A 24,519-nucleotide genomic window follows, 5' to 3' on the forward strand; every position below is an offset into this window, starting at 1 on the left:
CCAACCTGATGGCTGTGGCTCACTAACGGACTGTGGCTTATTTGCAACCAGGTCACGTGAGTGGTGGACACTGGTGCTCACAGCCCCACTTGCACACAAATGAAGATGTGTGCATGTGTACCTAATGCTTACACAAAATCAACCCCTCTCCCCTGCGCTGAGCCACAAACCTTTAGAAAGCAAGTGATCGAACAATAAAAAACATTTATACTTAAAAGTTTTAAGAAAGGTAAAACCCAGCTGGATTTATGGGTTACCCTTTCTAAGCTGGATTTCTATTTTTCTTAAAACTATTCTATGTGAGACTTGAAGGGAAAACATTAATTCTAGACAACTAGATACCAAAAGTAGCAAATTTATGGGTTTCATTTCTCTTAGCTGAGTTTGTATCTTTCTTAAAACTAGCAAGTTTATTCAAGAACTTTCAGAATAAGTTGTCTTTTTAACATCAAAAACACAAATTGTTGAATATCAAATGGCTTGGTTAAGAAGGAGAAAAAAAATTTTTCTGAGGTGAAAAAAGGGTCTAAACTGCCATGTTAAAAAGTACTAGTATCACCTTTTTAAAAAATGCTAATGCTGAAGCCTAAAATTTCAGGTAACACATGATTTGAGTTCCATGTAGCTAAACTTATATCTCTTGAGTATTTGAAAATGGTCAAAATAAAATGGCAATGCCTTACAAGAGCTGCTTTGACTGCATTTTCTGTTTTTTTTAAAAAAAAAAAAAAAAACAAGGATTTTAAAAAAGACAGCAGCCTATTCCAGTTGTGTAAACTTGTAATACTGTATGCATGGAGGAAGAACAAAATCTGCATTTGAATTAATGTAATTGAAATTAAAACATAGTTGATATGTACTGATAGAAGAAAATAGTTGTAGCTGACTTCCGCTTCCGGTTCGCAGCGTCACTAGTCGCATGGAGAGATTTCTCTCCTCGTCGGCTAGCTTTCCCTCCATCAGCGGAAATTTGCATGGTACAAATTTTATGGAATGTTTTAAGGATAATGATTTAGACTTAGAAGTAAGAAAAATACAATTATATACATGTGTGTTTAATTTAGTTAGATGATCTTTTTGCTTTATGGAAATTTGTCTAGTACAGAAATAATGAAAATTAAATTTGGAGTAAAAAAAGAAACTTGGCTTTATGGATTGTATTAAGGATAAAAAATATATAATTATACATATATATATGTATATTTATGTTTAAAGAGACTAAGAATGTATTTTAATAGATTGATTTTGAGGGAAATTATGTATTGAAATTGAAAAAACATTGAGTTTTTTAGATTGGAACTTTGAAGTGTTTAATTAATTAGGAGATTTTTGTGTATAATAATATGATTTGATAAGGTATGATAATTGGATGGAATTTGAAGTTTGTGTAATGAATTGAAATGAATTAGGTATTGTTTTTTTAATTAAGTTAGTTATTATTGGAAGATGAAATAAATGAGATTGGTGATAAAAAGAGGGATGAGAGAGATTAAGAGTTTGAGTATATTTGGAAGAGATACTTGAAGTGATAATCTGTTGATGTAAAACAATATTTGATTATGGTAATTGTAAATTGATAAAGTTTTAAAACAGGTTTAGTAGTAATAGAAATTTAAACTAGAAATGGAATATTTTAAATCTATTATGTTATTTGAGGGAAATAGAGAGATGACAGTGAATGTACTAAGTTGAGCTGTTTATGTATGTTTTTATTTTGGAATGTTTGTTTTCCCAAACAAGTGTGTCTTAAGTACTTTTTGTTAAAATTAAAAAAAAATTAAAATATATTTAAAAAAAAATAGTTGTAGCTCAGGGTTGAACTTTGGAGTGTTCTCAGGCTTGGTGGTTTTCTTGTAGATATTTCATTACCAAACTAGGTGACATCAGCATTACAAGAGAGTGGGGGTTTTCCTGGTGTTACACCTAGTACAATAATGAAACATCTTCAAGCAAACTACCAAACTCAGAAAGCAACAAGAACCCCATAGTTGATATGTTAGAATGTTTACTATCAATTTAAAATTACACAATTTTAGTATTTGGAGAACTCTGCAAACTATTAAGGATCATTTAAAGCCCTAGAACTTTGGGTTGTATATCTTTGATAATACTTGATACCCTATTAAGGGTAACACATTATTCAACTTTAGGGTACCTAAAACTGAAAAAAAGAGAATATTTGGCTTTATTTGATCCAGTGCTTTATTAAGCTAAAGGAAATAACTTTGAGTATCTACTACTTCGTTCTGATGGAGAAAAGTTATCTACGTGGTTGCTAATGACACATAACAGCACTTGATGGCACACAATAGCAATAGCACTTAGACTTATATACCGCTTCACAGTGCATTACAGCCCTCTCTAAGTGGTTTACAAAATCAAATCTATTTTTTCCAAACGCTAAATAACTCAAGCAATTTGGCTGTCATTGCCACTTGTTTGTTTGTTTCTTATTAAATTCATATACAGCCCATTTCATTGTCCTGGGTTACTCTGGACTACTTACGATAGAATAAAAGCATAAGTATACAAACATTTAAAGCAGTGGTTCTCAACCTTTTTAATGCTGCGACCCCCAACCGATCGTAAGTTGAGGACTACTCAACTGGTGCAGCACCGTTTGCAGAATGGTGCTTTTGGCGGGCTCAGCAGGGCAGAGACAGCCTGGACAATTCCTATTGGCTTTTGAAAGCCAATAGAATTAGACTCTATTCAAGAGAGTCTATTCTATTGGCTTTCAAAAGCCAATAGAATAAAAGGGAGTAGCACAGCTAAGGGAAAAAATGGTGGACTGCATTGTTTGGCGACCCCCGTGAAATGGTCAGTCGACCCCAAATGGGGTCCCGACCCACAGGTTGAGAACCACTGATTTAAAGCATTAAGATTAAAATTAGCAACAATTAAATACAAGATTAGAAGGCCAATTTTTGTTTTAAAAATCCCATTCCTGCATTTGAAATTATATCCAGTTTTTTATTATTATATTATACCCAGTTTCACTGATTAAGATTTTGCCTTGCCTTGCCTTTTTTTGTTCATCGAAGATTTCTTAAAACTCAGCACTTCATGCAACCATTAAGCTACTAGCCGTGATGGCAAACCTTTTAGAGACAGAGTGCCCAAACTGCAACCCAAAACCCACTTATGTATCGGGTGCTGGGTGGGCGTGGCCCATTGGGTAAGCGTGGCTGCAGTGGCAACAGCAGACTGGTTGGGACTAAAAAGTTCAATCAATCACTTCCAACTTTGCGAGATTTTTTTTCCCACCAGAAGTTTAAATTGATTGAACTTTTTTTTTTTTTTGCACATGGCAGCGGAGGCCTAAAGTAAAAAGGTTTTATAAAATCCAGCTAAGGCCTAGGACTCGGGCGACAAGCGATTGCCAATAGAGAGGGCTCTGCGTGCCACCTGTGGCACCCATGCCATAGGTTCGCCACAACTGTATTAGCCAATTCTATTTTGAAGGGGTGTACAGTAGTGTGCGAACCCAGTTCCACATGATTGGCTTTTAGCGATCTTAGTGCAAGCTTGCACGTTTACGCAGAAGCAAATCCAACATTTTTTTAAATTGAAGTTCATTTTGCTGCCCCCTACTGGCAGTGCCGGGGGAACCAAAGTCTGTCTTCGAACTGGGCGGGGTCTCCTTGCCTCCTCCGCATCACACGATCCCTTACTTCGCGTCGCACGATCTCTTTAACTTTCGCCCCTTCCTTGAGAGAGGAGCGACGGTATCAGGATCACGTGACCCACGAAGTGGGGGGGGGAGATTCTGCCCTTATATGCCTTGGCTACAAAACAGTTCTGCGCATGAGTTGACGGAAGTTTGCGCGGTTACATTCCCCCCCCCCATTCCCTCCGGCTCTTCAAGCCGGCAACCAGAAAAGAGGATGTCATGGCTTCAGCCCGCCTCCTCTCTCGGGTGCCGCTGCTTCGTCACGTGACCGGCAATGACCCTCTCCCATTCTCTGCGCTGCTTTTTTTTTCTCCCCCCTCACTTTTTTCCGCCTGTCCCCCTTTGCCGGCCGCTGGATCACGTGACTCTATAAAGCGGGTTGCCGCCTGGAGTCGGGACACAGCTGAGTAGAGGGGAACGATGGCGGCGGCAGCGGCGGGTCCCGGGAGAGAGCGGGAGCTCCCGCCTCGCAAGGAGGGTGAGCGTGCCGGGGCTCGGGGAGCAGGGAAGGCGGGGCGCGGCAGCCGGGCGAGCCTGTCGGAGGCTGAACGCCGAGGCACGCGTGAGCTGCCTCTCCGAAGACGAGGGCATGCCCGGGCATGAAGATTTCCATGGCTCCATTCGCCCTTTAGCCTGAGCGCCTTGATGCTGCTCCTCTCCAGCCTAGCGCCTTCCTGAGGAGACCGACTCCCGACAGTCGCCGTCCCCACCCAGCGGGTCCATAGCCCCTGCTGGCTGAGGGTTGTAGTCTTGCCGGGCTAAGGAAGGGCAGGGCCGTGGGCATGTTTTGTTTTTGTCCGTGCGACAACCCTGCCAGGTAGGTTCAAGTGGCGGGCAAAAAAAAAAAAAAAAACCACCATTCGGCTGCCTTTTGGCTTCTGTTGCTTCCTCCTCGAGAATCTTGGGTGTGCTTTTCATTTATGGAGGCTTTTATCCTTGAAGTGATGCCTTGCCTCGGGGTGACTAAATCAGTCAGGATTTTGAAATGACAATAAGGGAACCTATCCTAGCAAGAGAGTTTTATTTAGCCCTCCAAAGATGTTGAGCAGGATTCCGATAAGGATCTGATCATTGATGATTTAGATTTCTAAAGCCACTCGACTCGAGAGCAACTCTGATTCAAATTGAAAACAAAACCACAGTACATTAATACACTCCCCCACCTCTTAGAGGGTGACAAGGATGAAGAAGTAGGAAATAGATGTACATCAGGAACAAATCCAGATTATTGCAAGACTGAGAAAAAGCCCCTTTCAAACCTCTGGGTGGGAGTGGGCAACACCAAGGCAGATGTCAAGTGCTGCAACAGAGTTGGAAATGTTTGGTTCTTTGCATGGTCTTTTTTTGTTAAGATTGTTGTAGTCACTATATTCCGAGTGGCTGGTGCGCAAAGGAATACAATAAGTTCCCGAAAATCAAAGCCACAACAAAACGAGACATGAGATGGTGATGGATGCCAGCATCAAATTAGAAAATGAAAATCTAGTATAAGGGCAGTGTCTTCAGGAAGTTAATTAAAATGTCACAAAATTGGCACCGAAACTTTTGAATTCTGAACAAATGAAATGAGGGAAAGAAAACAAATTGTATTGTAATGAAGCTGTGGAGTCTATATTTCAGTGGTTTCTAGATGAGGATTTTATAGTGCTGTTTCTTAAGTGGAATATGCAAATGCTCCAAATGTATTCCAACTGTTAATACATCCATTTTTAAAAAATGTTATTTGTGTCCCTCCCTGTCCCACACACACAACACACACAGAGATATCCAGTAATAAAGAGAAAGATGGAGTAGCTGTGCAATGCTTTTTAATAGTAATGGGACTTTGCTCTTGATAAGACTGTCTCATAATCATAAGTTACAAATTCACAGTCAGTTTTGCTTTTCATATAGCTCTTTTGGAGTGAAGATTTAATATGTTTGATTTAAATCACTAGTTGGGTTCTATTAGTCATTACTTTCTTGTACTTTGATATAGAAATACATTTTTCAGTACTCTGATTCAGTTTCTGAAAAATAGAATTTCTATGGCATTTGATACACATCTGGAGATTCAAAAATTAGTCTCAAGTGATTCTGCATGGTGTGCTGTCTCAATAGGATTTAATTCCTACATTTTCTCCAGCAAAACTCAGAAATTTATTTTAAGAAACTGTACGCCTACCACTCCTTCTTCCTCCTGTCCAAGTCTCTTCCATTTCTTCTCCCTCCATCTTTGTCTTCTCGGTTTTACAAAGAAAGATAAGAACTTAATGGTGTGTCTGGTCAAAGTGCCCTAACTGCAAGATCAATCAATTGGTTACCATTAACCAATATCCCATAAAATATAATTCAAAGTTCAGATGAATATATTGATGTGTTTGAATTAGATAAGATTTCAGTAACATTTTAAAATGTGATATAACTAAATTCCTCATTTTTAAAGAATTTTTTTTATTCATTTTGATTGCCTATTATCAAGTATGTTAATATACTTTGGTAGTTCTATCTAGATCTTATAGTTTAGTATTTGAACTATATTTGTTTATTCCCACCTACATTTCCAAATTTGAAAATACAAGAGAAAAAATATTTTCCATTTCTGGCAAAACATCCTTTTGGTAGGCAGAAATCAAACTAGCAAAATGAAATTATTTAACAATATTGAAGTTTATTTGAGCTACTAAATTTTAGAAATGTATCAAATAATTTGCCACTGTATTTTTTGACAATAAAATTCACCAAAACTAATATATGAATTGGATTTGTTTTTCCCTAGCTATTGTGATGGGTGTTGTAGTTCTTGTTATTGCCCTATGTGGCCCTTTGTGTATTTTTTTGTGTATTCTGTTTATTTTTATTATAATCTTTATTGAATTTTTTGTTATTTGTTTGTTTTTATTGAGTTGTAATTCTGTTAGCCACCCAGAATCTCTGTTGAGAGATGGGCAGCTGTATTAAATAAATGAATGGTTCTTGCTACAGATATTGGTGCTGACATGTATGAAGCAGTTAGTTAATTTTTTAAAAAACGGCCAGGCTTAATCAAATTAAATAGCAGTATTTCTAATTCATCATTTTTTGGCCACAACAGAAATCTAAAACTTCTTAGAAGCCAGAGAGAATGTTCCCTGCGAATTCCTTGAATTAAAGTCCACACATCTTAAAAGTTATCAAGGCTGAGAAACACTGTGTTAGATTATTATTCAGGGCAATGCTACCTCTGAAAATAGTTCTGTTGTTTCTAAAAACAATGTAAATCTGTCTCATTACTTTTATCAAAATCAAGTTGGTGCTCATTACGTAAAGGACAAGTCCCTGCTTGTTAGCAACTTACAATCTAAATTTAGATCAGGAAGGTTGAAAAAGGCACAAGGTATAAATGTGAAGAAAACAGGAAGACATAACTTGGGGCATGTTGTATGTGGATCTCCAGATACTAGAGATGGTATTGACATTTCAGAAAAAATACAGTTTTATTCTGGTGTGAAACAAACGTTTTTAATTGGCACATTCTCTGGAGTGAATGAGAGACAAGGATGTATTATTTTGTTAGGCAAAGATTGTAGATTACATTCTTTGCTGATCATGGGAAAGATGTGACAGAATAGAAAACATGGGAGGTAGGAATATGTATGTGCAAAGATTCTCCAGAATATAGGCAAATGTTAAGGGGGGGAAATGGCTAAGTACTGAACTTTTTGCGAACCTGGCATGCTGCTAACCTATAAATCTACTTTAGCCATGCCGAGCATATTTTAAAAACAGGTTTCGGTTTCCCTTTGCTCTATCATCAGGTGAACCAAAGGCATTTTCTCTTACAAAATAATAACAAATATATGTACAGGTAGGCCTCAACTTACAACTGGCTGCTTAGTGACTATTCCAAATTATGACAGACCTCCCCAGGGCTACTTACATCTTCTTTGCAGTGTTCTGTAGTCACATGACTACAATTTAATAGATTTTTTTTTTTGCCAGAAACCAGCATTTACTTTCCATTTTCCACCCATTGAGGAAAAGAGATTCACTTAACAACCATGACAATTCACTTAACGACTGCTGCAAAAAAGATTGTATAATTGGGCGGGGTCACCAGGTGACCCATTTAATTAACAACCAGCATGATTTGCAACCATAACTCCAGGCTGAATTACGGTCATAAGTCAAGTACTACCTGCATAAGCACTAAGAAATCCTAAATCAAACTACCATATATTCCGGCGTATAAGACGACTTTTGAAAGCGCTGAAACAGGCGCCGAACTCGGGGGTCGTCTTATATGCCGAATCGTCTTATACGCTGGAAATAAAGTAGTTTCCAGTGTATAAGACAATTTTTCTAGGCATACAACTCGGCGTCAATTGTCTTATACGCCGGAAATACCTGTAGTTTCTGGCGTATAAGACGACTTTCTACGCATGCGACTCAGCGTCGATCGTCTTGCAACCCGGCGTCGAACTCGGGGGTCGTCTTATATGCCGGGTCGCCCTATACACCAGAATATATGTATTTTTATGTTAATGGCTGTGAGGCAGCTTTGCCATCTTCAGGTCCCCTGTACATGATTGGATCCCAATTTCAATGGTGCTGCTGGTTATGATTTTGGGGAACTGTGCTTTTCACCTCTGTGTGAGCCAGGTAGAAGAATGTTGAAGTTAAGAGATAAATTATTTCTGGCTGGATGATTTCTTTATTAGTTTTATGGAGATAACAAAAATAATAAACTGATAACTTGAAGCAATCACATGAAATGATAGCTAGGAAAATAATTAGTCATGATAAGACAATCTTGAAATGGGTGGCACAGTCAAAAGAAATGAAACAGGAAATGGGTTTATTTGCTAGAACTGGTGAAGGAAGAACTTGCTGAGAGCTTTTCTTTCTCTTTTATTCATATTTGCAACCGGTAAATTTCGAACTGAGGGAAAGGGGTTTCTTGGTTAAAAGGGTTAAATGGTGAGTCAACCATGTGAGTAAGAGTGCAAACATTCACATGCTACCCTGTTTAAGTTTGCTTCTTAGTTTCTGTTCATCATTGTTGTAGTTTCAATTCATCAGTCATCAATTCCAACCCCTTGGACACTGCAAGGCTCACTACACTATCTCTAGTACAGCGGTTGCTTTTATCACTCGTGGATTTCAACTCCCAGAATTCCTGAGCCAGCATGGCTCAGCTTGGAAATCTCTCCCTTTCTCCTCAGCATGGCTGGCTCAGGAATTCTGGGAGTTGAAGTCCACGAGTTATAAAAGAGCCAAGGTTGCCTACCCCTGCTCTAGTAGATGAAAACCTCCGTGAAAAGTGAAGAAACCACTCTGTGCAATGCATAACCTGCTCCATTGACCAGCAGCTCTTACTCTCAGGTTCTTCCTAATGTCTAATTTGTATCAACATCCTGGAAGTTTCATCCCATTTGCTTTGTTTTACCCTCCAAAGCAAGGAAAAATAGTCCTTAACCTTCTACAGCAGGGGTGTCAAATTGCCGGCCCACAGGCCGGATGCATCATAGCGAAACTGCACCCACCTCATTGCCGGAAATGGCAAAAAAGTTGCAATACATCGCAGTACGTCACGTGACGTTGCAAGTTTGACAGCCCTGCTTTACAGTGTGACAACCCTTCAGATATTTAAAGATAGCTTTCATGTGCCTTCTCCACGTTTTCTTCTCCAACCTAAACACCTAGTTCTTTAAACCATTCCTCATAGGACAGTGATGGCAAACCTTTTAGAGACCGAGTGCCCAAACTGCAACCCAAAACCCACTTATGTATTGCCGGGTGTCAGGTGGGCGTGGCCCATTGGGTGTGGCTACAGTGGTCATGGCAGATGGGTGGGCGTGGCCAGCTCAATGTTGCTCCTGGGGAGGGACACCTGTGGGTTGGGGGAGATCCAGGGGGTCTCTGGTGGGTGGGGAAGTGGGCAGGAGGCTCGTCCTGCGGGGTGAGGCGAGGCGAGGCAGGGCGGGAGTGCCATTGTCACAGGACAAGGCGAGACAGGGTCCAGGACGGCTGCTGCCTGACACCATCAGCCCACGCACACAGAGGCCAGAGAGTGCATGGGTGCTGAGATGCATCCAGCCACGTGGGACCTCAGCGAGTTAGCAGGCGGCTGATTGAAGAGGATGGTTGCCATCTCCAAGACATGGCGCGCATGCCCACGGAGAGGGCTCTGAGTGCAGCCTCTGGCACGCGTGCCATAAGTTCGCCACCACTGTCATAGGATTTGTTTTCAAGTCCTTTCATCATCTGGGTAGTTCTTCTCTAGAGTTGCTCCTGCTTATCAAGTGAAGGACTCGGCACAATACTCTGAGGCCTGACCAAGGCAGAGTAGAAAAGAACAATTACAGTAAAACCTCTGAAAGTTGACCACCCGTGGGACTGAACAAAAGTGGTCAACATACAGGAACAACTGTATTGATGTGTACACGTGCCTCGTTTTATTGTAGGGCTTTTATTAGAGAATGTCACACGTAGTAAAAACACAGGAAAATGGTCATGTAGTGAAAACACAGGAAAATCATTCATTCAATACTGTATCATACAAAACCATACATTTATGTGTGTATTGTTTTCTCATGGTTTGATCATTCTTTCTGGGGGAAAAAAATCAGTTTTAGTCTGATCCTTATTCTTTTTATGAAGGTAAGTGGAGATAGCACTCTCAATGCCGACTATATCACTCAACATACCTGGGCATTTTTCCATGGCAAATGACTTTAACTGCATTATCAAATGACTGACATCCTCTTCTTTTGGAATATCTGCAATTTCTGGGTCCTCCTCACTTAATTCACTTAACTTAGCGTTAGGGTTAGAATTTTGCTTCTGCAAATGGACTAGCATTTTAGCCATGACCCACAACATAACCTGGGCTCGGTGGTGCATTTTGAATGTTTTGATTATGCCTTAGTTGAGAGATTAAATTTTTGATGTAGTATTAGAGGTAAAAATTTCAGTTTCACCTTTTATAAGATGTTTCACTTGGGGATGACTAGGACAGTTGTCCACTACAAGGAGAATGGACTGTTTCTTCTTCTTCATTTCTCGGTCAGTATTTCTTAATCCACTTCTCAAATAGGGCACCAGTCATCCATGCAGATTTGTTAGATTTCCAGGTGACGGGAAGATTTTTGGGCTGCAGGCTCTTGAATGAGTGTAGCTTTGCAATTTACCAATCACCAAAGGTTTTAACTTCTCTCCGGTTAAGCTAGTGCACATCAGAACTGTGAAACATTCTTTAGAAAGTTTTCCACTCTTACATTTGTCATAACGAGGCTCCTGTAAGGCATCTCCTTGAAAAAGAGTCCATGCTCGTCAATATTAAAGACTTCATCATCTTTACTGCTAAATCAAAGTCAAAAATATTGTATTCTTTGATATTCTGCTTGAAAGAAATTCATTGCTACCAATTCTGCATTTCACTTTTCTTAGTCTTGATGCAGACTGGACTCAACTGGTCAAGTTATAGAGAGTAAATGAATACTGTGTGTCAAGGTCCAGATGGTCAAGATACAACTTACAGAGGTGGTCAATATAGAGAGGTTGGCTTTCTGTATGTCCAGTCTACCAAAATTAGGTCAACTTAGGGAAGTGGTCAATGTAGGGAGTGCTCAACTATCCTGTCATACAGCATCACAGTCTGGTTTGGAGGCATCACTGCTTCAGACAGGAAGGCGTTGCAGAGAGTGGTGAGAATGGCCGAAAAGATCATTGGCAGTTCCCTCCCTCCCATCAGGACATAGCACAGAAGCGCTGCTTGAGCAGGATCTGTAAGATTATCTGGGACATTATACATCCTCTTCACGACCTGTTTTCCTTGTTACCTTCTGGGAGGAGGCTTTGTGGTATCCGTAGCAGAACATCCAGATTCAGCCATAGTTTCATTCCATACAGCATTAACCTTGTGAACTCTCAAGCTTCCTCCTTCCGTTATATATTCAAGATGGACAGTGTTTAATATTTATTTGCTACGTATATGTAGGGATGTGGGTCTATACATATGTTGTTCATAGTATGTTTAGGTGTGTGTCATGTATGTGTTTCACTTTGAGAATGGGCAACTAAATTTCATTTTTCATGAGTGCCATTGTGCCCACGTATAAAAATGACAAAAAAGGTTATCTTATCTGGACACTACGCTCCTCTTGATGCTCTTCGACAGGTTTATGGCCTTCTTTTCAGCTGCATTACACTATTGGAATAGGTTGAACTTGTGATTCAAGAGTATATCTGAGTATTTCTTCTTGAGCCAGATTTACTCTGTCCTGTACATACTTCTTTCGTCTTCCTTATCTAGTTGCATGGTCTTACATTTCTCCCTACAGACAGTCCATGGCTTACCACAGTTCATTTAGTGACCATCGAAAGTTACAAGGGCATTGAAAAAAGTGATTTATGATCATTTCTCATACTTAGCGATCATTGCTGCAGCCCCATGGTCACGTGATCAAAATTCAGACACTTGGCAGCTGGCTCATATTTATGACGGTTGTAGTGTCCCGGTGTCGTGTGATCCTCTTTTGCGACCTTCTGACAAGCAAAGTCAGTGGGGAAGCCAGATTCATATAACAACCATGTCACTAACTTAACAACTGCAGTGATTCACTTAATAACTGTGGTTGTAAAATGGGGCAAAACCCACTTAATAACTGTCTCACTTAGCAACAGCAATTTGGGGCTCAAATGTGCTCATAAGTTGAAGATTACCTGTACTTATTTTTTAATCTTACTTGTTCCTTCCTCCTATTCAAGCCTAAGTCTTTTTGGATTTTTTCCCGTCTTCTCTAATATTAGCTACCCCTCCTAGCTTTGTTTTGGCTTACCATGTTAAACAATTCAAGCTGTTGCCATTTATTAAGTATGTCATAACAAAACATGTAAACTATGCCACTTGTGATAATGGCACGTGCCCCCAAAGGCAGCATTTCATAGTGTGATTGTGCCAGTCAATTGATTTCTGCCATTCATTGAGTAAGATGTGATGACAGACCGTCATAGGGATTAAATGAGTCATAGAGAATGGAAACTCTTCATATCCTGAGTGTGGGATTCCGGTGCAGGTACTCCTCGATGTACGACCACAGTTTAGCCCAGAACTTCCATTACTAAGTAAACGCAGTTGCTAAGTGAGTTGTGTTTCATTTTGCCCTGATTGTTAAGCGAAACATTATAGTTTTTATGTGAATTATATAGTCATTAAGCGAATATGGCTTCCCCCATTGACTTTGCTGATCAGAAGCTGCCTAGGAAGGTAGCAGATGACCATCCCAGGACATTGCAACCATTGTAAATGCATACCAGTGGCCAAGCCCCTGAAGTCTGATCACCTGACTGTAAGGCTTGTGGCAAGGGTGATAAGTGGGAGAACTGATCACAAGTCACTTTTTTCAGTGCCATTGTAACTTTGAATAATCATTAAACAAACAGCTATAAATCGAGGACTACGTTCAATGGTGTGAAGCAGGATGTTGGACTGGGCGGAGCTTGTTACTGTTTTTGATCCTGGAGACTTGCCTTCCCCTCATAGCTCAGGTTCTCATGCTGCTTTTTTTACCTTTCAGGCACAAGTTCAGATCAAATCCTTCAGACGGGAACCATTCTTCTCAAAAGGTGAGTACTATATTTTCAGCAAATATCTAGACCAGGGTTTCTCAACCTTGATGTGTGGAATTCTGGCAGTTGAAGTCAACACATCTTCAAGTTGCTAAGGTTGAGATGCACTACAGGTGGTCCTTGACTTTCAACAGTTCATTTAATGACCATTTGAAGTTATAATGGCACTGAAAAAAGCGACTTATGGCTGTTTTTCACACTTATAACTGTTGCACTTAACAAATGTGGAGAGAAAAATCATAAAATGGGGTAAAACTCACCAAATTTCTCACTTAACAACATCAATTTTGGCTCAATTGTTGCAAGTTGAGGACTACCTGGACTCTAGAGCAGAATTCCCCAATCTTTCCGTGCATACTAGCACCCATTGCTCACGCAAGGGGGACATGAGCATGAGCACCCACGACACGCAAGTGGGGATGTGAGTACCTGCAATGTTCATGCAAGTAGCAAGTGGGGCCATGAGCACCCGCAACACTCACGCGAGGGGCTGTGAGTGCCCGCAACACTCATGCAAGAGGTTGTGAGCACTTGCAACACTCACGCAAGTCGGGCTGTGCCCATAATGCTCATGGCGACACGAGCACATTCTCGTGGGGCCACAAACGCCTGCAATGCTTGCAGTGACGATCATGCGATTGGGGCTATGCATGCATGCATACACGCATGCACTGGCCAGCCACTCACACAGCCCAGTAGCCAAGAGACTACGGTCCGGTAGCGAACTGCAACCCACATGTTGGAGACCGACCCCTGCTTTAGAGGCATATAGTTCCCCTCTTGGAGGGACTAGCAATAAAGCTGTGACTTTGAGCTGCTGATTCTTCTGCAAAGACCTGGAAGGACAAAGCTGGTTGAGATCTCAGGCTGAAAATTTTTGTATGATTTATTTTATTTTTCTTGGACCCTGTTTCAGCTTTATCAGGGATCGAATCCAGTGCTGTGGAGATTCGGAACGTATTGAGGTGACGATGGCAGAGCTGGACGATTCAGAGGCTCAGGCTTGTAATCCCAACACCAAATCACTAAGCGAGTGCCTGCGCCGGATTGGAGATGAGCTGGATGGAAACACAGAGCTGCAGAGGTACATTTTGGCAACAGTGACTGCGGTGCCACCACTGCCACCATTACTTCTTTAAAAGATCTAAATCGGGGGTCTTCAACTCCAAGAATTCCTCAGCCAGCGTGCCTGACTGAGGAATTGTGGGAGTTGGTCCACAAGTCATAAAAGGGCCAAGTTTGAAGACCCCTGATCTAAATTGTTATTTGCAGTCCCGTTATTCAAGAACACTTCTAAACACATTAACAGTTGGGGGGGGGAGAACTCTAGGTAGACCTTGACTTAAATGCAGTGGAGCCTGGAATTTCCATCATATGTCATGATGGTTATAACTTAAGGCACCCATTTGACCTGAACCAATTTTATGATATATTCAGGGCTTTTTTTCTCATAGAACGCCCAGAACAGAGTTCCGGCACCTTTTTTGGATGGAACCTTGTAGGGTAGGCAAGGCAAGTTGTATGACATGTGTGAGTTCCAGCACCTTTTTTTGTTTTTTTAGAAAAAAAGCATTGGATATATTTATATTGTAGTAGTTATAAAGTGAGCCCATTGTCTGTAATGGGGCCGGATTTTGTCAGAAGCTGGAAGTAAACGCGAGTTTCCAGCAAAAAAACCCACACACCACACAGGGTAATTCGTGGTCATGTGACCTTGGAAGCGACAAATGACCATAAATGTGGGCCAGTTACCAGGCATCCAGAATGTAATCACGTGACTGCTGGAGGGTGGTGCTGCCATTGGAACTTTGAAATCCAGGTCATAAGTATCTTTTGACAGGCATGGTAGTTTTGAACAGTTGCTAAAATCCCCAGAGTTCAAATATATGTCAGCTATTCGTCTTCTGCCTGATAGAAGTAAGCTTTGCATTCATACAGTTATTGCTTTTCTATCTTCTGTTAATCCCTTTGATACCTCTGTGTAATCTTGAATTGATTAAATCAATCAATTAGTTTTATCTATATTTAAGTAATGCAGTGTGCAGAGCATTGTACAATAAAAATTAAATTAAAGCCTATATAATTGGCTAGATTAGTTGATCAAATGCCATTTAAATTGTTACAGAAGATTGTAGTCTAACAAATCCTATACAGAGTACAGATACACTTGGACAATTTTTAAAATAATTATATTAATAACTTTTGGTAGGCGTCCCACAGCCAAAACTAATGCCATGTGAATTGCTCTGGATTGAGTGTTGCAAGGCAGGGGTACCAGGACTAGGAATATTACGCATTTATTTGTTATTGCCAGTTTGATGCTAAGTGAGCCTGGGAGTCTCTTAGAGGAAATTTGACTTAATTGGATAATGCAATTTTTAATCTACCTGATTCTTCACACACAAAGGTTTTATCAGAAGGGAATTGTAGTCCCAGCACTTTAGGAAGGTGTCTGGACGGCAAAAGCAAGAGGGCAAAAAAGAGCCAGCAGAATTCTCAAGAATTCTGGGAGTTGAAGTCAACAAGTCATGAAAGAGCCAAGGTTGCCTACCCCTGGTCTAGTGGTTAAGGTACCAGGATAGAAAGCGTGAGATGGTGAGTTCAAGAACCGCTTTAGCCATTAAGCCAGAATTATTTTTGTCAGGCATAATTGTAGGAAATTAGGAGAAAGAGTTTATATATCTAATTTTACATGTATTAACTGCAGCAAGAATTGTATTCGCTCAACATTGGAAAAATGAAGATTTACCAACGGAGGAAGAGTTAATTAAAAAAAATTAGATTGTGCAGAAATGATAGATTGATATTGAAAATGAAAGAGAGAGAAGAGTTAGTATATTTTAGAACATGGGATAACTTTTATCAATGGCTAGAAAAATGAGGTAGAGAGAAAGGAAGTTAAATGTTGGAACCCAGATAATATGTTGCTGATGAAATATTATATATACAACTGATAGGTGCGACTTTTGAATTTTGTCCGGAGACTGACTTCCTTATAGATGCTGATACCAATATGATTTTTGCAAGCGAGCTTTTTATGAGCACGCTATATGCACATGCCATACTGTAACCTTTTTAACTGTTATTTAAGTGTATGCACATGCTCCCTTGTCATTCAGCCCTTGTTCTGATGATGTCAACAGCTTGTTGACGAAAGCTTAGCAATAAAGAAGCCTTTTTTCTTACATCCTATTTCTGGTCAACTTGACAACCCTCTCACTTTCTGCTTCCAGGTCTGGTGAATTTCCTACAAATGACTTCAAAGAGCTTAGTTTTACAGAGGCCAAAATTAAATTTTACTTGGATCATTTTTTTAAAACAACTGCATTGTATTAGGCTCCCTGAGCTTCTCCCAATAATCGACTGGGACTACCTAACTTAGGCTGTTTTTTTGCTGCACCCTACAGGATGATAGAACAAGTTCAGATGTATCCCCCCAAGGAAGTTTTCTTTCGAGTGGCGGCTGAGATGTTCTCAGACGGTGCTTTCAACTGGGGCCGGGTGGTGGCCTTGTTTTATTTTGCATGCAAGTTGATCCTAAAGGTAAGTATGTCATTTCTAGTCATCCCGTCTTTGAGACACCTTCCCCAGTTGCTGTCCATTTTTGGCTTCCTTTTTTCATGGACTTACTTGGCTGTTTTGTCATTTTTCAATAGGTAGTGTGTAGCAAATTACCAGAGCTCCTAAGGACTGTCATCAGCTGGACCATGGAATATATCCAGGAACATGTCCTGTCCTGGATCCAAGCCCAAGGAGGATGGGTGAGCTTACTTATTAGACTTTTTTATGCCAGCTTTATTACTTTATAAGTAACTCAAGGTGGCAAACATGTGTAATAATCCTTCCTTCTCCTATTTCCCCCACAACCATCTTTTGAGATGGTTTGGGCTGAGAGAAAGTGACTGCACAAATTCACCCAGTCAGATTTCATGCCTGAAACAGGACTACAATTCACAGTCTCCTGGTGACTGGCCCAAAGTCACCCAGCCAGCTTTCATGCCTAAGGTGGGACTAGAACTCACAGACTCCTGGTTTCTAGGCCAGCATCTTAACCACTACATCAAGCTGGCTCTTGTTTACAGTATAAATGTCATTTAGAGGAGGGGTCCTCAACCTTGACAACTTTAAGACTTGTGGACTTCAACTTCCAGCTGGCTGAGGAATTCTGGGAGTTGAAGTCCACAAATCTTAAAGTTGCCAAGGTTGAGGACTCCTGATTTAGAGTTTACAGGGACTTTATGTTGACTTCCTTTAGATAAGAAAACTTTTAACAAAGATGTGAGCAGATTTCAGTTTTTTAATACCAAAACTCCAAGGCCCACGAATTGAAGCTTTGTGCAGTATAGTTAATTCTCAACACAAGCATATATTGAGATGAGTTTGTGTGGCCCACTAAGCTACGATTTACTTAACCATATGGTATACTAATCCATAGTCCTGCGTGTGTACAGCACACTAAGCCATATACTCTGGCTTTAAAAATTACTGAATTCATACAGACTGAGTCAAAGCCAGGCAAAGCACATGGTGGTTTAGCATGTGGTGAGAACTGGTCACATTGATCTTAGTAGTTCACTCAAGAACAGAAGCTATCAAATAATTAAAATTCCTTTTTATATTTAACAACAAAAAGAGGGGAGGTGTGAACTGCGAAGTGTTTTTAAGTTTCTCCTCACTCCCTCCTGTACGTGATTTCTCCCAGCTGAACAATTCCTGTATCAACATTCTGGAGAATCTGAACATTTCTTGAGTTTGTGTGCCATCCCCAAATTTCCAGGCGTCATGGATTTTTGTTTAAAAAAATTCTTTCTCCATAACCATAACTGGGAAATCAAGGCTGCCTATGTGGTTCAGGTGTTGGGTTGATCCTGGTGGGGGTGGGGTGGGGAGTGGACAAATCAAGACCACCCTTGCTGGATGTTTTTTTTTTAGGTGCTCTGTCTCAGCCCAGTCTCCTTCACAAGATCGCTGTGAAGATAGAAATGCAAAGGGAGGTGGACTTTCACGGGACAACTGTAAACGTGACATTCTTACCTTGAGGCTTGTACAGGTAGTCCTCAACTTATGACTGTCATGGAACCTGATCTTAACAATCATAACTCAAGGCAGTCGTAAAGAGACCAATCCAATTGTTCAGCCTTTTTTTCTTTTTTGCACAGTCATTAAGTGAATGCCACAGTCATTAAGTGAACCAGTTGTTTGCTATGGGGCCTTTTTACCCAAAAGTGGAAGTAAATGAGAATTTTCGGCATTGCAATCACATGCTGGTAGGACACTTTCAAATGGCCATAAAGGCGAGCCAGTTGCCTAGCCCCTGAAATGCAGTCACATGACTTGCGGCTGTCAGAACTTCAAAACCAGGTTGTCAGTGCCTTTTGGAGGGTCCGTCGTAAGCCACAGGTCATAAGACGAGGATTACCTGTATTTTGCTGTAATGTGTCTTTGTTTTACCGTAAGATGTCTTTGTTTTCTCCCTCCCTTTGTTATTTGTCCCTTCCAGGAAGGCCTCCTCTCCTTTTTCGGCACCCCCACTTGGCAAACCATTGCTGTCTTTGCTGCGGGGGTCTTGACTGCCTCATTGACCTTCTGGAAGATGTCTTAATCCTCAGCCACCTCCACAAGGAGGACCTTTTCATTACAAGAACAAGTGGAGGAGGGGCAGGTTCCCCCCCATCCCCATTTCCTAAGCAAGAAAGAAAACGTTCTAGGATTCCTTTTCAGACCTGTGTAGGGGAGCTTTTTAAAACAAATGCTGTTGCTCATATTTGGTGCCTTTTTTTCAAAAAACAGGTGCACACTTTTTTGTTTTGATAAGTGTGTACTTCTTGCTTTGCTTTCTCCAATCAATCAGCCTCTTGGACTTAGAGGTCCGAAGACGTTAAGATTCTCTAGTTTTGAAACAATGACGGAGAACAAGGTGAAGGATGCCGGTGGCTTGTTCTCTCTGACAGCAGCTTAGTGAATAACTGCTGGATGTTTATACTGTTTTTTGGAAGATTATTCCCAGATTTCTTCTCTCAACAATCCTAGCAATGCATTTGTTCAGCATCCTCAGATTAGATGTTTTCTAAGGGATCCGTGCAAACAAGTTTTGATATTTTATATTTTCCTTTCCTTGAACAGAAGCTGAATTTTGGCAATATCCTGATAGAAAACCAAGTTCTCCCCTTACTAAACTTTGCATATTAGAATAAATTACACTTCTGCTGGTACATCTACTTTTTTTTATAAAAGAAACTCAGATCACTGATCTGGTCACAATCAAAGTAGAGGAAACCTTTACGAGTCTTTGCAACTATTGATGTGTACAGGACTTTTAGAGCTGACTTTTTACAAAGGAGCTGTATTGCTGGAAAATGAGAATTTGGAAGCCATCTTTTGTTCTGCCAGATCTGTGTTTCTCTATAGAAATGCTCTGAGGGACGCTAAATAGAAACATGTCTAATCTAAATGGATCTGTTCCCAGTCCAAAAAACAAAGGTGAGAAAAATGCTTTATAAAAGCAATGTGTCTCCAAGTGGAGCACAGAAGACATTGCAAGACTGAGACTAAATGACTGGAAGATTCCCTTTCCTTTATTGCTTCATTCTGTCCTCATAGAAATTAACTTGGAGATCTGAGTCAAGAAATGAAGAAGAGAGAATGCAAAGGGCTTCTGATCTATTTATTCTACAAGAGAGATTTTTTTTTTCATTGCTCGCTTCTCCATTTTTGTATTTTACCTCAGCCTTCCCCAACCTTGTGATCTCTGGAAGTTTCTCAAATAATATGCTGGTTGGGAATTCTGGAAGTTGCAGTCTTAATCCATTTGGAGGGGGCCAAGTTGAGGGAATCTGTTGAGTTGAATCACCCTTGGGGTTTCTTAGTCTTTAGACTCAGCCAAATAAAAAAGAAATCTCCAGGAATTCCAGCAAATCATACTCTCTTCAACCATGTCCTAGTACTTTGTATCTCATTATAGCTGTGGTAACGGCTGAGACATTCGGCTGCATGTGACTATTGTAGGTTGGGGTTTTTTTTGCTTTTTTTGCTTTTTATGTTCGTGTGTGCAATGCTAAACATTGTGACTGCAGCTCTATGTGCTAAAGATGGAGCATCTGCATATATGCCCCCAAAATATGCCCATATATTGATACCCATTTTGAATTATGGACTTCACGTTGATATTTATTGGTATGCAGGAAATACTTATCATTCTCTGGTCTACAATAGGGACCTGATCCTCCAGATCAATGTTTTGCAAACTCAGCAACTTAAAGACACGTGGATTTCAACTTCCAAAACTCCCCAGCCAGAATTCTAAGAATTGAAGTCCACACATCTTCAAGTTGCCGAGGTTGAGAAACATTGAACTGGAGGATGTTGCTGAATTAAAAATCCCAACTGCCTCAGCTGCCGTGGTGGATGTTGCTGGGAATTGTACTTCAGCAGCCTCTAATGAGGAGGCCACAGATTCCCACCCCTTCTTTGATTTTTTTCCCCAAAGTGTTTACATTCATTTTTCCTTTATCTTCTTGTCAGTCAACGGATAATCAAAATGTGTCCTTATACTTCTTTACAGCATTTGCCTTGGAATTCTAGTTGAAACTGTTCAAGCTATATTAAACTAGAGGGAGGTGGGCCAAATAATACATTGTTGAACTATTTGATCAAGAGCTCGGGTACTGAAATTGTTTGATTTATCAAGCGAAGTGAGAGGCAAAAAAAATCAGCAATCCCAGTTCTATTGTTTATTAGGTGACTTTTGGTCATCAGTTTTCCCTGTTGCTGTCACAACATCTTTGTTGTTTTAGCTACCAGGAATGGAAGACGGCGTAGTTAGTAACTGTGCTATTCTACATTGGGTTACCAGGGATGGGGGACTATGGCCCTTTTATGACTTGTGGTCTTCAGTGGCAAGAATTACTGGCCCAGCCATGCTGGCCCAGGAGTTCTGAGAGCTGAAGTCCACAAGTCATAAAGGGGCCATAGTTCCCCACCTCTGGGTTAGACTGCTGGTGTCTTTCACATAGCTTAGTCCAAGCCCTGTTTGTGTGATGCACTGAACAAGTAATCTTTGCTAGTGAGGGAGCATGCATGCCAGTTTGAAAGCTCACTATGTTCTTCTCCCACAATAAGGTTGCCATCCAGGATTCTTTTCACCTGGTGCTGTACCTTCAAATCGCAGATGCTTCCAAGTAAAAGAGCTGAGATACAACCATTGAGAATTCAGATGGTCCTATCCATCAGAGATTTGAGTAAAAAAAAAAAAAAAAGCTGGCACATGGGGTTTAAACTGCCCCCCTCCCTGCCACTTGTGGCTTCCTTCTCATCATGTTTTGTGAACAAAGCCAACATCAGCTATCATTTGATAATGCTAGGACTGCCAAATCTGACAGACATTGATAGGTGGCAACCCTCAAGTAGAAGTCAAGCAATTCTTTCAGATCATTCTTCGTTGCAAAGAAATAGTTATGGCCAAGCCAATGGCAGATTTTTAAGGGTACGATTGTCCAGTTCTAGAAACCTGCTTTTTCTACATCCTCTTGCTAATTCTAAGTGAGGTAATCCCTGTCAGACTTCCTGATACAGTTGTACATTCTTCCATCTGTTGTGCTCAGTTTGTATTTTGGTAGTGCATCAGGCTAGGCTAACATCTGGGATCTCTTTAGTCATCTTTTGTAGATTTAGCCAGCTAATGACCCTTCTCCTCATCCAAGCACATTAGTTCAGCCAGATGTTACAAGTTGCGGCTGGAGAAATGAAACGAGACATAAAGTTTGGGGGCAGTGAATGCAATGGAGGCAGGATTGGGTCAATATGAATTAATTGTACTTGAATAATTATATTGGGGAGGGATTTTGTTACCTCAGGGGGTTGGGTTAGGGAGGGAATGAATTGCCATTAAGGGTTGGGCTTAGATAGATTGGGCAAGTTCCATTTTTCTCAGAAGGGACAGAAGCAGAACAATACATAATAACATGGGTTTGTGAACGCTGATGCTTCTGTTGCAATTCTTTAAAGCATTTTGGGGTGCTGTGGATTTTCATAATATAATTTTGGAATTGTGAAGTAAAAGAGTCCAGGAATGTGAATTTACTGGACCTGGGGGTGGGTTGGATTGGGTTTATCTAGATATTTGGATTATTTTTTGTAGTGCTTTGATATTTCAAGCTGTGAGGGGTTTTTTTTTTTTCTTTCAAGGTCTCTGGCTCTTTGAGGAAGTGTGGCTTATAGAGTTAAGATAGCATGGCTGTGTTTTATGGCATTAGTTTGGGATTAGCAGGCAATAATGCTTTGGAGGTTTTTTTTGTTTTTGTTTTTGCCAGTTGGCTATTGTCAGTTGAGATTCAATTATGCCTAAATCTCTGCGTGTGTCACCCTGGATTTGTACCTTCACATGGATGATGCTTTGTTTTTCTTCAGATGCTTGTTTTGCATCAGGCTTCCCTTCCCCAAATGTATGGGGGACCCTTCTCGTTGCACCAGCACGTTCAACTATTCTTTCGCCACCCAGTGGTAAAAGGACATTCACCTTGCACATTGGCAAGTAGCCAGTATGAGGCAAGTAGCTGTAACAAATAATGCTGGGTGGATTGCCTCTGACATCCACCTTTCTTAGCCAATAGTCTTCATGGATGGGCAAGCTCCATGTGGCCTGAGGAACTCTTGACAGGATGCCCTCCTGCTCCATATCCTCTCATCTCAGCATAGGACCCCTGCGCTACATCAGTAGACTGCTGAGATGAAGAGTAGGTCTTGCCCAAAAGTTCCTGTTCCAAGGCTCCAAGATTAGCCAGACGTAGTTTTGATGGTTGCTCAGCCAACTTAAGCTCTTGCCATCAGATTCACTTCAGAAAACCTTTTATTTGTTCAGAAGGCAATGAAGGAAGGAAACAGTATTTGAAACTGTCAGCCGTGTGAACACTATTCTCTTAACTGGCCTCAGCCTGGTATCTTTGCCTGCTTAATCATACATCCTAACAAGCTGTCATGTTTTTAATCAGGAATTAAATTCTTGAATTGTGTATATTTCTGGGGTTTGACATTACCGCAAGAGGTCTGTGGGCCTGAGACACAGTGGCCAACATTGGCGTTAGCTGTGCCTCTTAGGATGGAATCCAGTCACATCTGATTGTAAAGCCAACGTTATCATGTACCCAGGTAAGCTGTTCCACTGTTCAAGTTTATTCATGTCTGTATTTTCTATGCAATTGACCCTTCCCTTACTTAGGCAATAGTTTCTACACTTTTTTTAACAAAAAATTTTTGAAATCTACCTTCCCATTTTATAATTTTTTAAAAAAATGTTTGATTCATCTTTAATCTGTCAACTGAAGTTACAACGGATTTTTTTTGTTAGTGTGGAAATTAAAAATGAAAAAAAAATAATAATGTGCACATTCCAGAGTTATCTTTATAGAAATGATGATGATGTAAGAATCTATAACTAATAACAAGGGTATCACTTCAATAGATTTCAGAAAAATATATGTGATTTTTGTGTCTTCGGCGATATATATGTTACTCAGCACATAATGTACTTCAGTTTTTTAGGACTAAAAACTTAGTTACACTGTACATCTCTAGGTCTATTGTTGCAAAGCTAGTTGGAAGAAACACTCAGTCAGTCCCATCCATACCTTCCTTGTGTTCACCAAGGGAGGCTACATATCCAATATTGGTGAATTCAATAAAACACTGCTGACTAGGGGATTCTGGGAATTGAAATACACACATGTTCAAAGTTGCTCAGGCTGAGAAACGTTACAATAAGCCAGGGGTAGGCAACCTTGGCTCTTTTATGACTCGTGGACTTTAACTCCCAGAATTCCTGAGCCAGCCTTGCTGAGGGCAAAGGGAGAGGTTTCCAAGCTGAGCCATGCTGGCTCAGGAATTCTGGGAATTGAAGTCCACGAGTCATAAAAGAGTAAGGTTGCCTACCCCTGCACTAAGCCATAAGATGTGATTTGCTAATCATAGTTCCTGGGTTTACACTATACAGGTAGTCCTCAACATACAACCACAATTGGGACCAGAATTGCCATCAGTAATCAAGGAGGTTGTTAAGCAAGTTGCATCCAATTTTATGACTTTTTGCCACAGTTAAGTGAATCACTGCCATTGTTAAGCGAATCATGTGGTCGTTAAGTGATTCTGGCTTCCCTGCTGACCTGGCTTGTTGGAAGCCGGCTGGGAAAGGTTGCAAATGATAACATGATCCTGGGATACTGCAGCCATCATACATACATGCCAGTTGCCAAGTGCCTGATCAT

The 24,519-nt window shown here is 40.6% G+C and overlaps 1 protein-coding gene across 1 annotated transcript; it reads left to right on the forward strand.

The window, feature by feature from the left end:
* Nucleotides 1-3,891: 3,891 nt before the first annotated feature.
* Nucleotides 3,892-20,890, forward strand: LOC120304538 (apoptosis regulator BAX-like). Its single transcript, XM_039335258.1, has 6 exons — nt 3,892-4,151; nt 13,213-13,261; nt 14,181-14,348; nt 16,672-16,807; nt 16,921-17,025; nt 18,765-20,890. Exons 1-6 carry the CDS (start codon nt 4,094-4,096, stop codon nt 18,864-18,866), a joined length of 618 nt encoding a protein of 205 aa, XP_039191192.1. The 5' UTR covers nt 3,892-4,093; the 3' UTR covers nt 18,867-20,890.
* The last annotated feature ends 3,629 nt before the right edge of the window (nt 20,891-24,519 follow it).

Source organism: Crotalus tigris, unplaced genomic scaffold (assembly GCF_016545835.1).
Source record: "Crotalus tigris isolate CLP2741 ecotype Arizona unplaced genomic scaffold, ASM1654583v1 scf7180000017639.5415321, whole genome shotgun sequence".
Classification (NCBI taxonomy): domain Eukaryota; kingdom Metazoa; phylum Chordata; class Lepidosauria; order Squamata; family Viperidae; genus Crotalus; species Crotalus tigris.

Coding starts and splice junctions, on each gene's coding strand:
- LOC120304538 (XM_039335258.1), top strand. CDS start 4,094: ATGGCGGCGGCAGCGGCGGGTCCCGGGAGAGAGCGGGAGCTCCCGCCT. Junction 13,262..14,180: donor GGAACCATTCTTCTCAAAAG/GTGAGTACTATA, acceptor ACCCTGTTTCAG/CTTTATCAGGGATCGAATCC. Junction 17,026..18,764: donor TCCAAGCCCAAGGAGGATGG/GTGAGCTTACTT, acceptor TGTCCCTTCCAG/GAAGGCCTCCTCTCCTTTTT.